Source organism: Erinaceus europaeus, unplaced genomic scaffold (genome assembly GCF_950295315.1).
Source record: "Erinaceus europaeus unplaced genomic scaffold, mEriEur2.1 scaffold_258, whole genome shotgun sequence".
Classification (NCBI taxonomy): domain Eukaryota; kingdom Metazoa; phylum Chordata; class Mammalia; order Eulipotyphla; family Erinaceidae; genus Erinaceus; species Erinaceus europaeus.
In genome coordinates this window covers 105,298-129,107 of record NW_026647665.1, presented here as the reverse complement: position 1 = coordinate 129,107, position 23,810 = coordinate 105,298, and the positions used below count along the sequence as shown (strand labels likewise).

General features: G+C 39.6%; 1 protein-coding gene across 2 annotated transcripts in view; it reads right to left on the bottom strand.

The window, feature by feature from the left end:
• The window catches only part of LOC103128537 (calcium uptake protein 1, mitochondrial), an 86,216-nt gene that overhangs the window by 43,705 nt on the left and 18,701 nt on the right, over positions 1–23,810 (bottom strand). For both annotated transcript variants that reach the window (XM_060184225.1, XM_060184226.1), the window contains exons 2-4: positions 11,347–11,508; positions 9,100–9,274; positions 1,652–1,814 (exon numbers count right to left, since the gene is read on the bottom strand). In XM_060184225.1, coding sequence (XP_060040208.1) covers positions 1,652–1,814; positions 9,100–9,274; positions 11,347–11,507 — 499 coding nt within the window. In that variant the 5' untranslated portion in view covers position 11,508. The remainder of the gene's footprint in view (positions 1–1,651; positions 1,815–9,099; positions 9,275–11,346; positions 11,509–23,810) is intronic.

Sequence of the window (23,810 nt, the reverse complement as noted above, 5' to 3'; positions counted from 1 at the left end):
CCTTTTTTTTTAGGCTTGCATATTAGCCCAAGTTGGGGGGGGGTGCTTCCAGTGATGTTTAACTAGACCTTCTAAAACTCAAATGTTTACCTTCTTGCAAAAGGTGCAAAAATCAGCAAAAGGGACTAGAGATGCAGCTTGGTGGCTGAGTGCATGCCTCAGATGTAAACTGAGGTTCTGTGGAGGGGATCGGCGCTGATTCCCAGTACCCAAAGATCAGTAAGAACCACAAGTCCACTCAAGCATTTTCCACATTTGTATCTAGTCTTAAGCAAGCACACTACATTCTGACTCCCAAGTCTATGCAAGTAGCCTTGCAAAGCTTTTAGTCCCTAAAATGTTTTCCTACTCACGCTCTTCTTTCCCTGACTTTTTCAGTCTGTCTGCTACTTATCCCATCTGGACTCTCTTGGCCTCGTTACTATGAATAGTGTATGTCTATAAATTTATTTGGTGGATAACACCCACAAAGTCACTCCAGCTTGAGGCAGCACAGATCTTTTGCTAGTTCCTCAAAGAGTTGTGAAAGCAATCAAAGTGTACAACTACAACTCTATCACCAGTAAGTCAAGCTGGAATGCAGGCTGCTGTCCTCAGGTTTCAGCAGAGCTGGGAAAGGATTCACAAGTAAACAAAAGGTCACGACACTGTCTTAGCAAAAGTTTGCAGCTTTTTTTCTTTATTAACCTAAACCCAAGTTGCTTTTCTTATTAGGTACTAAAGCTCTAAAAGAAAACAAAACAAAACAAAAAAACATTTTGTCCATTTGGCACCTTGGTGGCTGATTAATTCACTATAATTATTTAAGTTCCCGACTCCACCATTCCGACACTGTCTCTCATACACATACAAATTATCACATGAAACTTGTACTATGAAGCCATTTGGTTTCTTTCTATCCACCTCCTTTGTTCAGGCAATTTAGTCTACATGAGACATTCTTTCCACTGTTCTTTACCTTAGTTTTATACAAACTTAGATGTATTCCCTAGAAAATATTCTCCAAACCCCCAGATTGAGTTAAATATCCCTTCTTAACATTGCCATAGCACTTTTATTCTTTTTTTTAGCACCTTTATTCTTTAACAAACCACGGTACCTACCTCACTAAAGAGGAAGTTTTGAGCAGGTACATGTGTGATCTGTTGCCTTCAGGAACAGTTTCATTACGCACAATGAATTTTGGCCAGAGGGATACAATCTTTCAACCCTTGACTATGGCTAGGAAATGTCACATTCGACTCTAGGCTCCTCTTCTGTACCTCTAGAGCCTAGCAAGGAGTCTGAGAGATGTCAAACTGGGTAAAGCAGATGCCTCATACTTGGGGGCCTTGGCTGGGTCCTCAGCACCACAATGAAGCACCCTAGACAGTGCCAAGGGAACTCCATGGATTGTAGAGTGGTATGTTAAGAGTCTTCCCCACTCTCTCTCACAAAATGCAGAATAAAGGTAAATCAATACTAAAGCCTAAAACAATGCCTAATATTACTACATATAGTTTGTAAATAAATATGTATACATTAGTATCAGTATATAGTGAATATAACTATTGCATGCATCTCTAAAGTTTAGGCAATACATGCGAGAAACAAAGTAGCGTATAACAAAATAAATGTTAGAATCCTGTTTTTCATATTATTAGCTACTTACATTCAGGTTGTTTTTCATTAGGTGTTATGGATCGCACAAAATCTTGTGGAGTCATAAACACTTCAGATTCACCAGGTTCACTGATTACTTTCAAGGTGGCAAAATATCGGAAGATTTTGTCTGGTGTGGAATATGCTCGGATCCTGTTTTCATATTCCATCACCTAAAATTAGAAGTTCACAGAATCACACTATATTTAGCAATTCTCATTTTCACATATACATACATATATTTTCTATCCTATTTTTGGAATATATGTTACATGATTTTTATAGCTGCATTTTTAATATAAAAATAAGCTAGATGGTGTACCAAAGTAAAAGACTCTAGGGCTGGGGGAAGGGAGGGTTCAGGCCCTGGAACACGATGGCAGAGGAGGCCCTAGGGGGGCTTAGGTTAGACTGTTATGTGGAAAACTGAGAAATGTTACACATGTATAAATTACTACACTTTACTGCTGACTGTAAACCATTAATCATTAACCATTAAAAAATAAACTAGAATTTCATAAATTGTTGAATTTTTCCTTTGTTATATAAATTATATTCTAATTGAGCCAATGCTCATCTAACTCTCACTTGGAATTGTTCTGAAATTATTCTTACTTCATAAGTCATTGCAAGCTAGCAAAACTGAAAAATACCACACAGGACCAAAAGATTTAAGTAAAAGCATAATGCCATTCATTTATTTAAAATTTCTTTAACTACATTTATTTATTGGATGGAGACAGCCAGAAATCTAGAGGGAAGGGGGGATAGAGAAAGGGAGAGACAGAGAGACACCTGCAGTATTTATTGCCTCACTACTTGCAAAGCTGCCTCCCTGCAGATGGGGGCTGGGGGCTTTAACCCAGGTCATTGGGCACTGTAATGTACATCCAACCAGGTGTGCCACCACCCAGCCCCAAAATATATTGCCATCTATACAGTAGGCTGTAAGTTTTTTGGTTCCAGATTTTTTATTATTTTTTTATTATTTTTTAAATTTTTATTTATTCCCTTTTGTTGCCCTTGACGTTTTATTGTTGTGGTTATTGCTGTCATCGTTGTTGGATAGGACAGAGAGAAATGGAGAGAGGAGGTGGGAAGACAGAGAGGGGTAGAGAAAGATAGACCTGCAGATCTGCTTCACCGCTTGTGAAGTGACTCCTCTGCAGGTGGGGAGCCGGGGGCTCGAACTGGGATCCTTACACTGGTCCTTGCGCTTTGCATCACCTGCGTTTAACCCACTGTGCTACAGCCCGACTCCCCCTTGGTTACAGATTTTAAAAGAATGGATGAGGTCAGCCAAATGGCTCACATGGATAGTGTGCTGCTCTGCCAGATGAGCGGCCATGGTTTGAGCACAACCCCTACCACACTGAAAGAAGCTTTGGTGCTGTGTTCTCTTTCAATCTCTCTTTCTGCCCTGTCTCTATCTTATAACTAAAATAGACCTACTATAGCTATCTTCAAAACAGAGACTCCAAATCTTCATCTGCAATATTCCGGCCTTTAGGTTCATGATTAGTCAACAATTTGTTTGGCTTTATATGTTAACTCTCTTTTTAGCCACCAGGTTCCACATGCTAACATGATGCCAACTGGACTTCCCTAGGGAGACGACCCCACCAATGTGTCCTGAAGCCCCGCTTCCCTAGAGCCCCGCCCCACTAGGGAAAGAGAGAGACAGGCTGGGAGTATGGATTGACCTGTCAACACCCACGTTCAGCAGGGAAGCAATGACAGAAGTCAGACCTTCCACCTTCTGTACCCCATAATAAGTCTGGGTCCATACTCCCAGAGGGATAAAGAATAGGAAAGCTATCAGGGGAGGGGATGGGATATTGAGTTCTAGTGGTGAGAATTGTGTGGAGTTGTACCCCTCTTACCCTATGGTCTTGTCAGTGTTTCCTTTTTAATAAATAAAAATTTAAAAGGGGGAGGGGCTATGGCTTTGCATCTTTTATTTCAATACAATTTCCCAAATCCTAAAACAAATTTAAGACTTCACAGATTTGAATAATAGTATTTGGAAAAGACTATATTAAACAACAGCACCCTGTGTAAGGATCCTGGTTTGAGCCCCAAGCTCTCCACCTGCAGGGGAATCACTTCACAGGTGGTGAAGCAGGTCTACAGGTATCTATCTTTCTCTCCCCCTCTGTCTTCCCCTCCTCTCTCCTTTTCTCTCTGTCCTATCTAACAAATGACGACATCAATAACAACAACAATAATAAAAAACAAGGCAACAAAAGGGAAAATAAATAAATATAAAAAAATTTTATTCACTTATTAACAGTTCTGAAGCAATAAGACTTTTACTTTTGACTATGAAATTAAGCAAACTGCTGAGGTCCACCACAAAGAGCATAGTAAGAAAAGAATAGTGTGGGAGGCAGTAGTGCAGCGGGTTAAGTGCACATGGTGCAAAGCGCAAGGACCTGTGTAAAGATTCCGATTCAAGCCCCCGGCTCCCCACCTGCAGGAGAGTTGCTTCACAGGCGGTGAAGCAGGTCTGCAGGTGTCTCTCTCTCTCTCTCTCCCTCTCTCTGTCTTCCCCTCCTCTCTCCATTTCTCTCTGTTCTATCAATAATAACTACAACAATAAAACAACAAGGGTAACAAAAGGGAATAAGTAAATTAAAAAAAAATTTTTTTTTAAAAAGAAAAGAATAGTGTCTACGACCATACCACCCTCAACACGCCTGGTCTCATTTGATCTCGTAAGAATGGTGTTCAGAAAAACACAAGCAAATATTAAAGGAAGATCAAAAACAAATATTTAGTTAAGATATATTTAACTAAAAGAATATGATGTCAACAAGAAAGTCCACTTCCCTATCTTGTACCCAAGTTCCAATTCTATGCGTGCAACATTCAATGTACTGTATCTTTTGCATAGTAACCTTCTACAAATACGAGAAAAATCTTTTCCACCAAAAGGCTAATTGATATTTCTCTCATATTTTGAATTGTATATATGAATTAGCCAACAATAAATGTACTTTGCAAAATAAGTGCTTAGAAAAACGTGTCAAGGCAGTATGACCAAAAAAACACCCTGCCAGTTCAACTGTATCTATAAGTACATTCAATAGTATTAAAATATTATTAATGTTTTGAACTTGCCACATAAGCTCATCTATTACAGTAACTGTCAGTCCTGGCTAGACGCTCACTCTGAGGTCACTGAAAGCAGATGTTTAACAAAGGTCTAAATCACACTACCAGATGTGCTTTCAGCAGTTAGGAAATTAGCTAATTTGTAACTAGACATGACAGGAATTTTTTAATGCCAATTTTCATTAAAACCAGAAATTGTTTTCAGAGATCTTAACAAAATATTAGTGGTTTACATTAAAATTACAGGGACATAGTTCCACATCACACCATCTCCACAGAACATGTCCGTGTATGTATATTCACACCCACACACACACCCACACACACACACACACCCACACACACCCACACACCCACACACCCACACCACACACACACACACACACCCACACACACCCACACACACACCACACACACACACACCCACACACACACACCCACACCCACACACACCCACACACACACCCACACACCACACACACACCCACACACACATACCCACACACACCCACACACACACCACACACACCCACACACACACACCCACACACACACACACACCACACACACACCCACACCCACACACACACCACATACACACACACACACACACACACACACACACACTCCATAGTTCTAAGTCTTACAGACAGTTTGCAGTCTGGCTGCTTTCTTGTCTTCTCTTTTTTTCCCCCAACTTCATGTGTTTCAATTCTCTATATTCCAATATGAGCAAAATCATCTGGTAGGTGTGTTTTAAGTTTTACCTCAGGAGACCTTTTATCAAAAGATGTGGCATGTGGCAAATGCACCAAGGAGTGTTTCAATTCTTTAGCAGTCTTGAGACTTAGCTACAAGTATCAGAGGTATTTTTAATTAGAATACAACTATCTGCAAGAGCTAACAGAAGAGATACCTTTCAGTAGGCCTTCTATATTGTTCTCCTTCTAAATAACAACAAATAAACTGTTTGACAATGTTTAGGATATTAGCTGCAGGTAGTGCCAGATGACTTTGTTAAGCATACACAAAATAAAGGTAAAAAGATCAATATTTATAAATATAAAAATTATATTTCCTTGATTGTTACTAGTTATTGAATTATGCTACCATACTAAATAACATTGATTATCTTTAGCTTGATACAATAAGTATACGAAAATAAGACTTTTTGCATTCCCAAAAAGATATTAGTAGAGACAAAACTAACATAGTACCCCATCACCTGGGGCCCTAGTCAGAAAGTCCTGGGATTCCCACACAGACGTGATGACGTGATGGACCTAGACCTCTAACAGATCCCTCTAGCCACTGTCACCTGTCATCTCCATGAGGAACAACATAATGGACCCGTTAGTGGGCTCCTATAGAACCTTGCCCTCAATGTGGATCAACAATGGTAGGGAATGTTCCATTCTCTGAAGGGAGGTTGGATACTCTACCTACCACCCAAGGAAGATGGGTCTTGAAATTAGTGCAGCCTGGAATGTTCCTAGCTGTGACCACAGAATGTGAGCTCAGAAACTACAGGGATGCAGAGGTTACGTCAGCTCCTGTGCTGACTAGGGGCCCTAGATCAAATTGATGGGGTTTGCAGTTTACAATATTTATCTACTTTCCCCATATTTGGGGAAAATATCTTCCCTGATCCAGCTTTCTAGTCCTTTTTCCAACTATGACACCATCTCCCCAGACAATAACTTGGTTCTACCTACTATATTAGATGTCAGGCTCAGGCAAAAACTAGCAAAGTCATGGGCCCTCTGGAATATACCTAAAATAGACCTACTAGCTTCTTCCAAAACAGAGACCCCGAAATCTTCATCTGCAATATTCTTGCCTTTAGGTTCATGATTAGCCAACAATTTGTTCTGCTTTACATTTTACCTCTTTTTTCAGCCACCAAGTTCCAGATGCTACCATGATGCCAACTTGACTTTCCTGGGCAGACAACCCCACCAATGTATCCTGGAGCCCCACCTCCCCAGAGCCCTGCCCCACTAGGGAAAGAGAAAGAAAGGCTGAGAGTACAGATCAAGCTGCCAATGGCCAGGTTCAGCAGGGAAGCAATTACAGAAGCCAGACCTTCCACCTTCTGCATCCCACAATAATCCTGGGTCCATACTCCCAGAGGGTTAAAGAATAGGAAAGCTGTAAAGGGAGGGAATTGAATATGGAGTTCTGGTGGTAGGAACTGTGTGGAAATGTACCCCTCTTATCCTATGGTCTTGTCAATATTTCCACTTTACAAATAAAAAATTTTAAAAACTGACATATAGTAGAGACATCTATTTTGCTTTATCTCCATTTAGCAATGCATTTTAGAGATCCATATTAACTGATCCTTCAAGTGGTCATGTTAAAAAGGAAGACTAACCATACACACACACACACACACACACACACACACATATACACACACAGAAACACAGACACACACGGCTCAGAATATAGGATGCAAGTGTCCAACAAAAGATCTGCAGATTAAGAAGCTGTGTTTGGTGTGCTGCACCAAAGGACTCTGGGGGTGGGGTGCTTTCAGGTCCTGCTGCATGATGGTGGGGGAGGACCTAGGCTAGGGGTGAGGGTTTTTTTATTTTTTCAGGACACAGAAATCTTACACATGTACCAACACTGTGTTTACTGTAAAACATTAATCCTGCCAATAGAAGTACTAGAAAAAAAAAAAAAGAAGTTGTGGTATAGAGGTGAATAGCTAGTTCACTGGGTAGGGCACATATCTCACTATGAAGATCACCCAGGTTCAAGACCTAGCACCACACTGGAGGTGCTATGGTGTTTCTGCCTGCCTCTGTCTCTCTGAATGAAAAAGTGTCCCTGAGCAAGGTAGATGCCAATAGAAATATTAGCAATATAGATTCCAATACAAAAACAGTTGTATTGTGTTTAAAGTATTTATTTACTTACTAATGAGAAAATAAGGAGGAGAAAGAAGAAAAGAAAGAGAGAGAACCAGAGTATTATGTGAAGCTGAGCTGGAAATGAGATTGTCAAGCCAAAGAAAGAGTTAACTAACCAAACTGCAGGAATGGGAGAGTCCCCAGATAACAGGAGACCTTGAGAAAGGTACTCCCACCCCCCAGTGGTGTATCTTATCCTGAAAGGACATGAAGCTTCTAAGTCCTGAGGCTAAACTTTCCCAGACAGCTAAGCAAGAAAATGTAACAGTAACCATAACAGTAACTAAGGCAACCAGAACCTGAACAATGGCTACAAATCCCACCCCTTAAACTTGCAGCCTCTGCTTCTAGGATGAAGCTTTCTGCTCTCAGCCGGCAGCCCCTATATAAGCTTTTACCATCCCTTTGTTCGTGGCCCAGAATTCTTTAAGAGCATGAGCTCTTTCTGCGGCCCATTAACATTAATAAGGTTCCTCCTGTTGACTCCATGGGCTGGCTCTGATTTTCAAACCTGCAGTAATACTGGGGACTGAAATCAGACATCATGACAGAAAACCCAATGCTTGATCCACTGTACCACCTCTTGTGGCACAGGCGAAAGTCACCACACACACACACACACACACACACACTGGAATACTACCCAGCTATTAAAATATTGTCCTTTGCTATACTATATTATGGACAGAAATGAAGTGTGTAATATGCTAAATGTAATAACTCAAAAGAAGGACCATTACAGCTGACTTCACCAATATATGGGGTATAAAAAACAAAGCAAGGGACACAAGCCCTTAGAGTGATTGTAGAAATGATGTCACCCAAGTGTGGGAGGTGATGGAGATGTAAGAGTAAAGGAAGGGTAAAGGAATTCAAACTGACTTTAGTAGGAGATGACTAGTACTTTGGTAGTGGGTGATGTGAGGTGACATACATATAGCCTTGTAAACCAATGTCACATCAATAAAAAGTACAAAAGAAAAAAACAATGAGATATTAAGTACCTCCTGACAAAAATAACACAGTAACAAAGGTAACATACAGAGTGGGAGAAAATATTTATATACCACTTATCTAATAAGAACTGTTTATTCTTATACTAGTTATGGGTGAAACACTTGTGCCTCAAGACTATAAGTTAGAAGAAAAAAGTACTGAAAATAACTAAAGCCACAATCTTTGTTAATGGGTAATGGAAACACATGTAAATTGTGGTACCAAACACATGAAAGGAGTCAGGGAGTTAGTTCAGTGTCAGAAGACAAGATAAGACTAGTATGTTTGAGGCTCCAGCAGACAGGTGAGTAACTTCAAAGAAAAGAGGAACTATCTGAAATAGCTGACAAAAGCCAGCCAATTGCATTATTCCATTTTAGGAGTAAATATAGTTGTAGTTAGTTTATACTAATGAGTTTCATACTTTTCTATCTCTGAATCCAGAACGTTTCTTCTTTTTCTCTTCTGGATAAGGTTCAACACAAGCATCTGCACCCTTTTGTTCAGGGTCACAAACTTTCCCTTCATCTTTATTTTTTCCTTCATCACCAAGTTCAGTCTTTAAGTTGTTTACAGATGGTGGAGATTCTGCATGGGCCCTGAATATGCAAAAAGAGAAAAAAATCTCTATCAATCAAGATGGTTCATCATATTAATAAAGATTTAACAATGGCATATTATTAAAATACCCATTGAAGGGAATCAGGCGGTAGTGCAGCGGGTTAAGCGCACGTGGCATAAAGCGCAAGGACTGGAATAAGGATCCCAGTTCAAGCCCCGGCTCCCCACCTGCAGGGGAGTCGCTTCACAAGTGGTGAAGCAAGTCTGTGGGTGTCTATCTTTCTCTCCCCCTCTCTGTCTTTCCCTCCTCTCTCCATTTCTCTCTGTCCTATCCAACAATGACGATATCAATAACAACAACAATAATAACTACAACAATAAAACAACAAGGGCAACAAAAGGGATTAAATAAATAAATATTTAAAAAATAAATAATAAAAAATAAATTAAATACCCATTGAGATTTCTAAAATCCAGTTTAAAAACTGCAGTATAACAGGCTAGCACAATACCAAGAGCAACCACACTGAAGTGGGGAAAAAAAAGAAGGTATTCCCTTTTATCCATATTGGCTTTTTCTCCAAGAGGGCACAGGTTAGTGCCAGGAGAGAATGCCCTGGCTAGGAACTTCTCCATCAGAGTGGAACACAAAGAATGGAATGGGTGTTCAGGACTTTAGCTATCCAGAAGGTTGCCTGAGGAACTCACTTCTGACTCCTTCACTTGGGAGCCCTGATGAGAGTGAGATAGTCTGCATTGCAGAGGGCCACTGAGAACAAAGAAGAGCAGGGGTGACTTTATGCCAGTGAGTATAATCAGGAGAGGAGTACAGCTAAAGGCTTCACTTGCAAAGTGAAAGAATTTTCATTGTGAATCTGGATTGCTCATTTTCCAGAGGGTTGTCAAAGAACTCGCTGGACTTGGGGCACTGATGAAGATCTGATCCACTTCAAATGCCTACTGCTTTCTGAGAAGAGAGCAAGTAGGATAGTTTGGGGCTACAGACGCAGAAATTTGTAGTGTCACAGATAGGCACCAGAGGGAGCAAAAGATCACAGGTTCCTAAGTGAGAAACCAGAAAGACTTTTTAATTGACAAATAGTCCATCTCCATGGAGAGTGATATCTTCCCCTACAAAAAAGAACTTGGTAAAGCCCCAATTTTTTATCTGGGCTGACTGATGAAAGTCTTCTCCTGTATGAAGCCAGTTCATAAAGACAAAGATAAGGACTGTCTATTCAAATAAGCAGTTTTCAAAATTAAGTTACAAGATACATGAAGAAATAGGGGGATATGACCTTCAAACAAAGGGGCAAAATTCATCTTCAAAAATTGATCCTAAAGAAAAAGAAGACATGGATGATCTAGAGAAGAATTTAAAATACCTTATAAAGATACTTTGTAAGTGGAAAACAAAAACAAAACAATACATGAAAACATGAATATCAACAAGAGAAAATATAAAAGAACCAAACAGAAATCATGGTGCTGACCTGAGAAAGTACTAACTGGGAAAAGAGAGAAGAAAAAAAGACTAGAGGAGTTCAAGGGTAGACTTGATCAAACAGAAAAAAGAATCTCCAAACTCTAAGATGGGTCATTTGATAGTATTTAGAAAAACAAAACAGAGAGAGAGAGAGAGAAGGAGGAAGAATAAAAATCAGCAGAACCTAAGAGAACAGGGTCACTGTCAAAAGAACCAATATATCCATTAAGCAAGTTACAACAGAAAGAAGAGAAAAGGGCAGGAAGCTTATTTAGAGAAATTATGGCCCAAAACTTCCAGATGTAGAGAAGGAAATGAATATTCAACCAAATAGACTTCAACTAGAAACCTGAAGAAATTCATTAATGTGTTCTAAGATAGATTATAATAAAACTCCCAGCCCCTCAAATCCATTTCCTTAATGTATCTCCCATTTGTTGCCTTAAAATGAGAACTGTATTCTTTGAAACATCCATATTTTAGAAATATACACTATTAATGCCAAACTATATTGGGAAGAAACTTGAATACAACACTAGACTAGAAACCAACCGCTTTCTGATAACAAAGAGAGCTGCAAGAATGAAAGAACATGCAGGGAAAAGGTGCTCAGCTAACACTCACCTCTTCCACAAGAGACCAGTACTTGCAGTGACCGCAGATGCCCCCAGAAAAGCCACCATCATCAGTCGCCGCCTAACCTGGGTGGGCTGTGCTCCTCCATGGTACCATCGAGAACGCACAGCCAGTTCTGCCAACACAGTCAGTGAGTTAAGACGGAACATCCTGTGGGTAAAAGAAGAATTTTACTCCTGTGGTCTGAGAGGTGGCACAGTGGATAAAGTGTTGGACTCTTAAGCATGAGGTCCTGAGCTCAATCCCCAGCAGCGCATGTCTGGTTTTTTCTCTCTCCCCTCCTACCCCTCTCATTAATAAATAAATAAAATATTTTTTTAAAAAGAATTTTACTCCTAATTAGTGTTTGTGGTAAGAGATGATGATAACAGTGATGGTGGTATAAGCATTAATCTCATGAAGGCACACTAAGTACATACTCAATGGAAGGACACTATTCTAAAAACTTTGTATGCATTATTCCATTTATTCTCCAGGAAAATGACAAGAGAAAAATACTATGTAAAAAATACACACACACACACACACACATATACACACACGAATGAAATGAGCATAAAAGGACCAATCATCTGATATGGCATGGGGGTGGGGGAGAGGTGGGACCTGAGCTGGATATTTTGGGTTGAACTCAACTCTAATAGTCAATATGCTAAAACTGAACCTGAAAACAAAATAAGTGTCCCAAGGATTCCTATAATCAACCTCTGCCAGCTGGCCTTGTCCTTTCAAAATAATGGAGAATAGGTGAAACCAGTTATAAACTATGTTCTAAGAAGAAGTTTGAGACTCCACAGTACCAGAGACCGGAGGATCTGGGGGCCGTTCAACATTCCCTGACTGCCCCAAATCCAACTTTGGGCTTTCGAACCTGCCCCTGAACCTGTACAAAAATTTAATACTCTGTAGAGTTAAGGAAGTTAATTTGAATTAATATACTCTGACCTCTGATGGCAAGTTTCAACAGTAACAAAACAATTTCTCTCCATGTAAAAGCTAGAGTGAGAGTTAGTTTTTCTATGGAGTAGGGCAGGAGGCACTTGTTCAGCTTCAAGTACAATCAGAAAACAAGAAACAGCATGATAATTTCAACAGGAAAAGTCTATCATAAAGCACCATTACTTATATAACTTATATAACAAGTACTGTGGGCAAAGAAACAACAGATATAAGGAGCAACCACTTCAGTTCCTGTGCAGAGTAACAATAATGGGATACATCCGTGAAAAAAAAAAAAAAAACACTTTCAGGAAGTTCCTGCTACATTCAGGTTTAGGGTTTTCTATGTACACTATCATATCATCTGCAAATAGTGACAGTTTAACTTCCAAACTGTACTTTTTTAATTCCTTGCTCCTTGGCAAGAACTTCAACGGTATATCGAATAGTAATGGTGATAGTGGGCAGCCCTGTCTAGTACCTGATCTAATGGGAAATGTTTCCAGTTTCTCACCATTGAGTTTGATGTTGGCTGCAGGTCTGCTATATATGTGGAAATTAACAGTTATTTCAATGTTATCTCAATCCCTGCGTTGAAGCATGGTGGCTGTTAAACCCTCCTGTGTTCTTTTTCTTCCGTATAGGATATGGGAGCCTGAGGACTTTTTACCTATAAGTAGGTTTTTATAGCTTAATCACTCACTCCTGACCAAGAGATAAAATAGGGCAGGGAAGAGATAGCAGAGTGGTTATGCAAAGAGACTCCCACACCCGCAGGTTCCAAAGCCCCAGGCCCAATTCAGCTGCTCAGACAGCAGCCAGAACCAAACTGGGCAGTAGTCCTTGGCCCTGTGAGTTTCTTTTAAAAAAAAAAAAAACTGTTTGTACTCCATGGGTTCTGAAGCAATTATTCAAAGTGTCTCTGAATTTAATAGGAGAACAGTGTGGAAAGGCTGCCACTATACAGCCCCACTTCTAGACCACCAGGAGTGTGTTTTCTGAGTTGCCTGATTAGGTGCTCTCCCTACTCCCTACCCCCATGTCGGCACAGGGCCTCCCAACTGCTGCTCCAGCCTTCAAGGGACCATGCTTCAACTCAGGGATTGAGATAACATTGAAATAACTGTTAATTTCCACATCTGTGGACTCTTTAAGCACCTTACTTAGAGAAAAGTCAATCCAGGCAAATGACACTAGTGGATTGAAAAGTACTAAGAGAGGGACCTCACAACATACCATATACCATTAAACCAAGAAGAAGCATTGGAGAAATGAACCAGGACAAAAGCCAGCTAATAGACCCCCAGAGGTAGAAGCCCATAAGAATGAGGACAACATTCAAACACTAACTGAGGCATTAGTCACAGGAGTATACAGCTAACTAGTAGTGGATCTAGAATCTAAGATGAAACTGATTCTAGATCCCGACTTTTAAAACCAGTACATATAGGGAAGTCGGGCTGTAGCGCCGCGGGTTAAGCGCAGGTGGCGCAAAGCACAAGGACCAGCATAAGGATCCCGGTTGGAACCCCGGCTCCCCACCTGCAGGGGAGTCGCTTCACAGGTGGTGAAGCAGGTCTGCGGGTGTCTATCTTTCTTTCCTCTCTGTCTTCCCCTCCTCTCTCCATTTCTCTCTGTCCTATCCAACAATGACGACAACAACAATAATAACTACAACAATAAAACAAGGGCAAAAAAGGGAATAAATAAATAAAATAAATATTAAAAAAAACAGTACATATGGTTGCTCCCCTACTTTGTAATATTGATATTGCTTTTGTGAAATTGAGTTTTAATAAAATCCTTCTTCCTACAAATTTACTGGAAATCTTTCTCACTACCAGATACTTTGGTGTAAGACCTGCAACTCCATCTGTCCCTTTATTCTTTGTTTTATATCAGAAACATCTGCACTGGTCTATATTATTCTTGGTGAGTATTCACTCTCTCACATCCTACCCCATAGGCAAATATTATTTTCCTGCTGTTCATTGATGGTATATATCATATGCCATATGGTTTGCTTTGACCAATGGAATGTGGGTCAGTTCTAAGAATTATTTTTAAGAAGTATTACTGTTTAGTTTTATTATGCTCCTTTACCCTTCCAAGAGATTGTCATAACAAATGTAGACATTGATACTTCAACATGGACTTCATAATAAACAGATCTCAATCTGGAATCAAGAACTGACCATCCCAGCTAAGCCAAACCAGAAACAGAGAGTAAGAAATAAATGTAATAAGATTTCAGAGTTACTTACTGCTACAGCAAAAGCTGATAATCCAGTATTTAGGAGAATTATAAGTTTTCATACAAGAAGGATTTATTAAGTTAATGCTATCCAGTCCTATGTTCAAAACTAAAAAGATTGTTTTAATACTCTAATGAGGCAAGATACACATGAAACTTTTAAGACATGATATATTTCTAAAATGAAATTTTTGTACTTAAATTTTCAAATTTAAGTTTTACAGTTGGAGAGGTATAGAATTATTAGGGAACAGCTGCCAGAGATTTAAGAAAAAAAGACCACTATGCAGCATGGTCAGTCAGCAATGGCTTTTGTTTAGTCTTGAGTCTCAGACTGGTAAAAAATTTTGATCAAGTGATAGAAATGTCCCTTAAGACTTAGGATCATTTCTGGAAACTTTATCCAAAAATTTAATTGAAAAATGACATTTTTCTTTTAGATGATGATTTTTTTAAATCTTTTTTTTATTGTTGTCGTAGTTATTATTGATGCCGTTGTTGTTGGATAGGACAGAGAGAAATGGAGAGAGGAGGGGAAGACAGAGAAGGGAGAGAAAGACACCTGCAGACCTGCTTCACCACCTGTGAAGCGATCCCCCTACAGGTGGGGAGCCAGGGGCTCAAACCAGGATCCTTACACCGGTCCTTGCGCCTGGCGCCATGTGCTTAACCTGCTGTGCTACCACCCAACTCCCTTAGACAATGATTTGAAAGTTCCACATTCTTTCATTCCATATGGAAGACTTACAGAAAATGTGGCATTTCCTTCTGGTTCCAAGACTTTTTATTTTAATCTTTATTTATTTATTGGATAGACCGTCAGAAATCTAGAGGGAAGGGGGAAGTAGAGATGAAGAGAGACAGAGAGATACCTACAGAACTGCTTTGCCACTTGCAAAGCTTTCTCCTTGCAGGTGGGGAGGAGGGGCTCGAACCTGGGTCCTTGTGCACTGTAACATGTGCACTCAACCAAGTGTGCCATCACTCAGCCCCAAGACTTTTTCAGTGGCAGTTCATTAAAACCACATCAACTGCCCATGTACCTGTGATTTTCTCAAAACATAATCCACTGCTTTCTAATCAAAATTATCTTGTGCTTTGTCGGAAAATTCCTATGGCAATTAACATGTATTTTATACATAAAATTGCCTCCTCCATTGAGTTCTTTAATGGCTTTAATGTCAAAAGAATTGCTTCTTCTGTATAAATATATAGTGCAGCAAAAGGCCAATAACAATGCAGATGCTGTATTACTTTCCCATAAAAATTCAGGGTACAAATTACTAAAAAGTACTGATCCTTAAAATGTAAGTCTGCTTCTTGGTCACTAATATATTACAAAAATGTCTTAAGAAAACCTTTCTCCTAGTCTCCATCACTCAACCTAGGTCCAATGTATACTTAGAACTAATTCCTGCCCCTGTGAACAAGGTGGGAAAATGATTAATTTTATTTTTATTTCCTCTGGCCTAAAGTTTTGCTACATAATTTTAAAAAATAATTTTACTGGGGAGGGGGGCTAATGGTTTATAGTACAGTAGCTGGCACATGGGTACAGTTTCCCATCTCCCTGTGATAGAGCAACACAATTACTATAGTAGTCATCATTCATCCTTAATCCCAAATTTCATCTCACTGCATTGCACTTGCTCTAGTAATATCCAGCACCAAGGAGATTACATTATATTTTCCTCCTACCAACTTGCAATTCCTACTCAACCTTATTGGCCCTACTTCTTACATCTCTGTAATACTCTCTTATCTCTGTTAAAAATTATATGGCAAAATGCAAGCTATTTCACTTGGGGGAATAATTAAGACTATATGCGATATGCAATAGTTAGTAGTTTTGAGGACCTATTTCTATAACCTACTAGAAACTTAAACCTTTAAAGATCATTGTTTTACTAAGAATCCATTTACATTTTATGCAATAATTCAAATATTACTGTCTATGTCATTTACCACCAGTTTAAATCTCACCTTCCCAAGTACACACCAGGAAATATATCTGTTCCTTTAATGCAGTTTTTACACACCAAGCAAACAAATTACAATCAAAAACTCTGAGAGCAGGATCTATCATAATTTAAGTCCTATCTTTATGGCAAATAAATAGTGTAACTAGAGGGCCTCTCTATGACCTTGCCCTCACTACAAAGTAGCAGTGGTAGGGGCTCCCCCACTCTCTGAAGAGAGGCTGGGTCATCCTACTCTGCCACTGGAGGAAGACTGGTCCTGAAATGAGTGCAGCCTAGAATGTTCCCAGCTGTGACTGTGAACTGCGAGCTCAGACTGACATGGGTTCAGAGGTTACACAGCCTCGTGTGCTGAAGAACATATATACAGGCCTTAGGTCAAATGGATGGGGTAAACAGTTAATTGTATTTACATATTTTCTTCAAGTTTGAGAGCTACTCTGCCCTAATGGAGCTTTCAAGCCCCATTCTCAACTCTGACACCGTCTTCCAAGACAATATATTTAGTTCACCTGCATGTTAGCTATCAACCTCAAGAAAAAATTACTAAAGCCATGGGCCCCTAGGAACATACTAACTTCCTAGCTCCTTTCCACCCTAAAATCCCTATTTTCATCTGTTCTGTTCCTATTTTTTGGCTCCTGTTTATTAAAGTTTGTCCTGCTTTCCATCCTGAACTCCCTGGACAGACAATCTCACCAATGTGTCCTGGAATCTCACCTCTGCAGAACTCTACCCCACTGGGGAAAGTAAGAAACAGTCTGGTGTACGGATGAAACTGCCAAAGCCTGTGTCCACTGGAGAAGCAACTATAGGAGCCAGAACTCCCACCTTGATCAAAGGGGTACAATTCCCACCACCAGACTTCTATATCCCCTCCATTAGAATCTTCCCTGTTCTTTATCCCTCTGGGACTATGGATCAAAATTCTTTATGGGGAGCAGAAGGTGGGAGGTCTGGCTCCTTTAACTGGTTCTCCACTGAACATGGGCATTGACAGGTCAATCCATACCTCATGCTTCTATCTTTCCCTAGTGGGGTAGGGCTCCGCTTCTTAAAGCTCAAATAAAACTCCATCTCACCTATGAAAGTTACATAAAATCATTACCACTCCTGATTTCTTCCTCTGAGTTTCTCCAGAATTAACATCCTGAGTTACCATTATGGAATCCTCCTGTTTATTACATAATTTTAATTCACACCTGTCAGCTTGCAACGTAGGTTGCAAATCTAAAGATATGTATAGTTTTTCAGCTTCCTTGGTGCCAATTAATGAAGTTATTCTTAGCAGTAACAACAAGTATCACTGTTCAATTATACCATCATTGATACAGAAATTTTAGGTTCTCTTTCTATGTAGCCAGTAAATATCTATCAAAACAAACCAGTTATGTAGCCAGTAAATACCTATCAAAACAAACCAGCTATGTAGCCATTAAATATCGTCTCTGAGACTATATGTAGGGCACAGGTGGTACTTCTCCCCCACCCCCAATTTTAGGAGTTCTTTAAAAAATGTAATGTGTTTTTAAGAGCCATTTGGAGAAAGTAAGCTACCCTAAATTATTACTAATGAGATAACATCCTGCATTAGTTTAACCAAGTTAAGCAAACTTCAAATAAGAGAAAAAGTGTCCAGTTGCTATTGTTTTAGTCAAGTCATTCAACAGCAATTTAATGAGCAAAGTTTTGTGAGGGTCCTGTAAAAGGCACAGGGACGAGCAAGACTGAGTTCTGTGCACAAAAACCTTAACATTTATAGTGGAAATAACTCCTCAAGTAACCATAAAGGAAGGCAAGAAAAAAGGTCAGAACCACAAACAGCTATTTACAGTTCAAAGAAGATAAAAATTACATTAATTTGGGAAGCAGAAAGACTCATGAAAGGCTCCAAGGTTTACATAATGGTAAAGAAAAGATAAGCATTCTCTACAAAAGAGTTTAACTGAATACATTATCTTACAAGTCTTTATTTATTTTTAAACCTTTAAAAATTATTTATTTATTCCCTTTTGTTGCCCTTATTGTTTTATCATTGTAGTTATTATTGTTGTTGTTATTGATGTTGCTGTTGTTGGACAGGGCAGAGAGAAACAGAGAGAAGAGGGGAAGACAGAGAGAGAGAGAAAGACAGACACCTGCAGACCTGCTTCACCGCTTGTGGAGAGCCATGGGCTTGAACCGGGATCTTTACACTGGTCCCTGCACTTTGCGCCACTTGTGCTTAATCCACTGTGCTACCACCCGACTCCCCAAGTCTTTATAAATTGCTTTATCATTTTATCTGAGGCATGAGATACGCTACTGGAAGTAGTTAGCCCCTAACTATGGTACTACTAAAAAGGCAATAATGTATTCTACTCTAATTATGCCAAATAACTTTTCAAACATCTCCATACATTTTTTCAGGTGAAACAAATCACACAGAAAGTTCTACACCAAAATCAGTATGACTGCCAAAATACAGATCAGATTAGCATTCGTGTCTAGGAAAAATGTCATTTCACAGCACTTAGTGACATTGCTGACAGAATAAGTGAGAAGAGCTCACACTAACTAACTCTGTTCTGAGAAGTATTTTCTAACAGCAGAGAGCTATTTTAATGATTTGAGTAAGAATGTAAAGCTTATTTAAGTCATACAAGTTTCTAACAGTAAAAAAAATCATAACTGTAAGGATAAGAATTATTGCATAGAATTTAGGCTTAATATAGGACTCTTGTATATATTCTTGCTGAAGAAAGATGAAAAGCAGGTAAGTTCCTATAATGCTTATTAGCCTTCTGTGAAATACTCCTTCATCTAGCAAACATCTCCATAGCTCACTTCAAAACACACACACACACACACACACACACACACACACACACACACGACACAGCACCCCCAGTCTTTATTGCAACAGCAAACTGAAATATATCTGGTGATAGAGAAAGAAGAATGAAAATCATTAAGCTAGAAAACAAGGTGTGAAAATAGAAACAATATACCAAAACAAAACAAAAGCTACCCCCAAAGTTACAAAAGCCACCATACCAATATAAATTTCTAATATCTTTTTTTTTTTTTTTTGCCTCCAGGGTTATCGCTGAGGCTTGGTGCCAGCACTATGAATCCACTGCTCCTAGAGGACATTTTCCCCCATTTTATTAGATAGGACAGAGAAATTGGGAGGGAAAGGAAAGACAGAAAGACAGACACCTGTTTCACAGCTTGTGAAACGACCCCCCCCCCCCCCACAGGTGGGGTATCTAAAAACTACCATACATTTCAATTTTGAGTGCATCTAAACCTCAAACTGTACTACATTGTTGCAATGCCAGCAGTCACAAAATCTTAGCATATACCATGAAATTTAATTTAAAGTGCTTTTACATGGAGCAAAACCAAAAAGAATTAAGATCTTAGGTTCGCTGCAAAGCTGAGGCCCCCAAAAATAGGAGTGGGAAGAAGATGGTGAAGGTAAAGGGTGGGAGTACGCACAATTTGGGAGTGGGCAGGGGTGTGGTTGAATGAAGTTGGAAGATGTATATCATACCTCTAGACCATATATCCTTGTAAACTAACATTGCCTCAATAAAAATTTAAAACTTGGAGAAAAAAATTAAAAGGTGATTTTGATAAAATATTCTTATTTATGTAGGGTCAATCCAATTAGGTATTTTAACCTAATTGGATTGACCCTGTTTGCTTGAGATTTTCTAAAGCTTAAACAGAAAAGGCAATAAAGGCCATACTAAAACCAAAAAAAAGGGGTTTGGGGGGAGGGACCATGTGACCAAAGAGGTGGCTCAGCAGGTATAGAGCACAGGCCTTACAAGTGTGAGGCCCCTAGTCAGGGAGTCCTGAGATTCCCAAACAGACCTCGAATAGATCCCTCTCTCCATTATCACTGTTGTTCCATCAGGAACAACACAGTGACCCCTTTGTGGGCCCCCATACGACCTTGCCCACAACGTGGAGCAACAACGGTAGAGGAAGGCTGGACAACATACTCTGTCTTCTACCTGAGGAAAACAGGTCCTGAAACTGGGGCAGCTTGGAAAGTTCCTACTCATGACCACAGAATGTGAGCTCAGATAACAGGAATGCAGAGGTTACATAGGCTTCTAAGCTGAATACAGGCCCCAGATCAAATTGATGGGGTTTACAGTCAACAATATTTATAACACCTTTCCCATATTTGGGAGCTACTCTCTTCCCTGATCCAGCTTTCTAGCCCTTTTTCCATCCATGATATCATCTTCCTCAGACAATAACTTGGGTCCACCTGAATATCAGATGTCAGGCTCAGGGAAGAAAAAATAATATAGTCATGGGCTCTTTGGAATATAACTAAAATAGGCTTACTAACTATCTACACAATGGAAACCCCTAAATCTTCATCTGCAATATTCCAGCCTTTAGGTTCATAATTAGTCAACATTTATTTGGCTTTCTATCTTAACTCTTTTTCCAGCCACCATGTTCCAAATGCTACCATGATGACAACCAGACTTCCTTAGAAGACAGCCTCACCAATATGTCCTGGAGCCCTGCTTCCCCAGAGCCCCGCCCTACTAGGGAAACAGAGAGACAGGCTGGGAGTATGGATTGACCTGTCAATGCCCATGTTCAGCAGAGAAGCAATTACAGAAGCCAGACCTCCCACTTTCTGACCACATAATGACCCAGGGTCCATACTCCCAGAGGGATAAAGAATAGGGAAGCTATCAGGGGAGGAGATGAGATGTGGAGTTCTGGTGGTGGGAATTGTGTGGAGTTGTACCCCTCTTATCCTATGGTTGTTGTCAGTGTTTCCTTTTTGTAAATAAAAATTAAAAAAAAAAAAGGCTTAGGCCCCAGATTCATCCTCAGAACCACATATCCAGATAATTCTCTTTATCCCTCCACCTCCCTCATTAGATAAATGAGGGAGAGAAGAGAAAATCAGTAAGCCTAAGTAGTAAATTAAAACACAAGACACACAGGGAGAGAGATCATCAGGAAGGCACATGTTTTGCCCATGCTGGAACCCTAGCACCATATATAAGTACCAAGGCATCAGAGAAACGCTGCCATGCTGTCTTCCCCTGCTCTCTGCCTCTCTATCTGAATAGGGGAAAGTTGGTTGGAGAGCAGTGAAACTGCACATGCGCAAAGCCCAGGCTCCACCAAAAAAAAAACTATTTAAATATTGTGCTTTTTAAAAATAAAATAAACAGGGAGTCGGGCTGTAGTGCAGCGGGTTAAGCGCAGGTGGCGCAAAGCACAAGGACCGGCATAAGGATCCTGGTTCGAACCCCGGCTCCCCACCTGCAGGGGAGTCGCTTCACAGGTGGTGAAAGCAGGTCTGCAGGTGTCTATCTTTCTCTCCTCCTCTCAGTCTTCCCCTCCTCTCTCCATTTCTCTCTGTCCTATCCAACAATGACAACAACAATAATAACTACAACAATAAAACAACAAGGGCAACAAAGGGAATAAATAAATAAAATAAATATTTAAAAAAAATAAAAATAAATAAAATAAACAGAATACTATTTAACTCAATTAAGAAAAAAAAGACTCCCCCACACCTATAGACATCTAATCTTTGACAAAGGTGCCCAGACTATTAAATGGGGAAAGCAGAGTCTCTTCAACAGATGGTGTTGGAAAAAATGGGTTGAAACATGCAGAAGAATGAAACTGAACCACTATATTTCACTAAACACAAAAGTAAATTCCAAGTGGATCAAGGACTTGGATGTTAGACCACAAACTATCAGATACTTAGAGGAAAATATTGGCAGAACTCTTTTCCCCATAAATTTTAAAGACATCTTCAATGAAACAAATCCAATTACAAATAAAACTAAGGCAAGCATAAACCTATGGGCTACATCAAATTAAAAAGCTTCTTCACAGCAAAAGAAACCACTAGCCAAACCAAGAGACCCCTCACAGAATGGGAGAAGATCTTTACATGCCATATATCAGACAAGAGGCTAATAACCAGAATATATAAAGAACTTGGCAAACTCAACAAGAAAACAAATAACCCCATCTAAAAATGGGGAGAGGTCATGGACAGACTATTCACCACACAAGAGATCCAAAAGTCCGAGAAACACATGGAATAATGCTCCAAGTCTTTGATTATCAGAGAAATGCAGATACCACTTCACTCCTGTGAGAATGTCATACATCAGAAAAGGTAACAGCAGCAAATGCTGGAGAGGGTGTGGGGTCAAAGGAACCCTCCTGCACTGCTGGTGGGAATGTCAATTGGTCCAACCTCTGTGGAGAACAGTCTGGAGAACTCTCAGAAGGTTAGAAATGTTGTACCTACCCTATGATCCTGCAATTCCTCTCCTAGGGATATATCCTAAGGAACCCAAAATATCCATCCAAAAAGATTTGTGTACACATATGTTCTTGGCAGCACAATTTGTAATAGCCAAACCCTGGAAGCAACCCAGGTGTCCAACAACAGATGAGTGGCTGAGCAAGTTGTGGTCTGTATACACAATGGAATACTACTCAGCTGTAAAAAATGGTGACTTCACCGTTTTCAGCTGATCTTGGATGGACCTTGAAAAATTCATGTTAAGTGAAATAAGTCAGAAACAGAAGGATGAATATGGGATGATCTCACTCTCAGGCAGAAGTTGAAAAACAAGATCAGAAAAGAAAACACAAGTAGAACCTGAACTGGAATTGGAGTATTGTACCAAAGTAAAAGACTCTGACTCTGGGGTGGGTGGGTGGGGAGAATATAGATCCAAGAAGGATGACAGAGGACCTAGTGGGGGTTGTACTGTTATATGGAAAACTGGGAAATGTTATGCATGTACAAACTATTGTAATTACTGTTGAATGTAAAACATTAATTCCCCAATAAAGAAATAAAAAAAAAGAAAAAAGACTGTTGTAACACAAACAGGAGAATATCCCAAAGGAATTTTAAATATTTCTATTTTACAGATGTCTATGTAAGTAAATTTGAAAGTGTAGGTACAGCAAAAATTACCTGAAGGAAACAAAGGTGTACACAACATACCTCGTCATAGTTAGAAAAAACTTAAAATGAGCAAGTTTTAAAACAGAAAAATCACTACAGAACTAACCCCATTTATAAAAGCAAATGGACTTCATGGCTTCACAGAGCAAAAAAAAATTTTTTTATATAAAAAGGAAACACTGACAAAACCATAGGATAAGATGGGTACAATTCCCACCACCAGAACTCCATATCCCATCCCCTCCCCTGATAGCTTTCCTATTCTTTAAACCTCTGGGAGTATGGACTCAGGGTCATT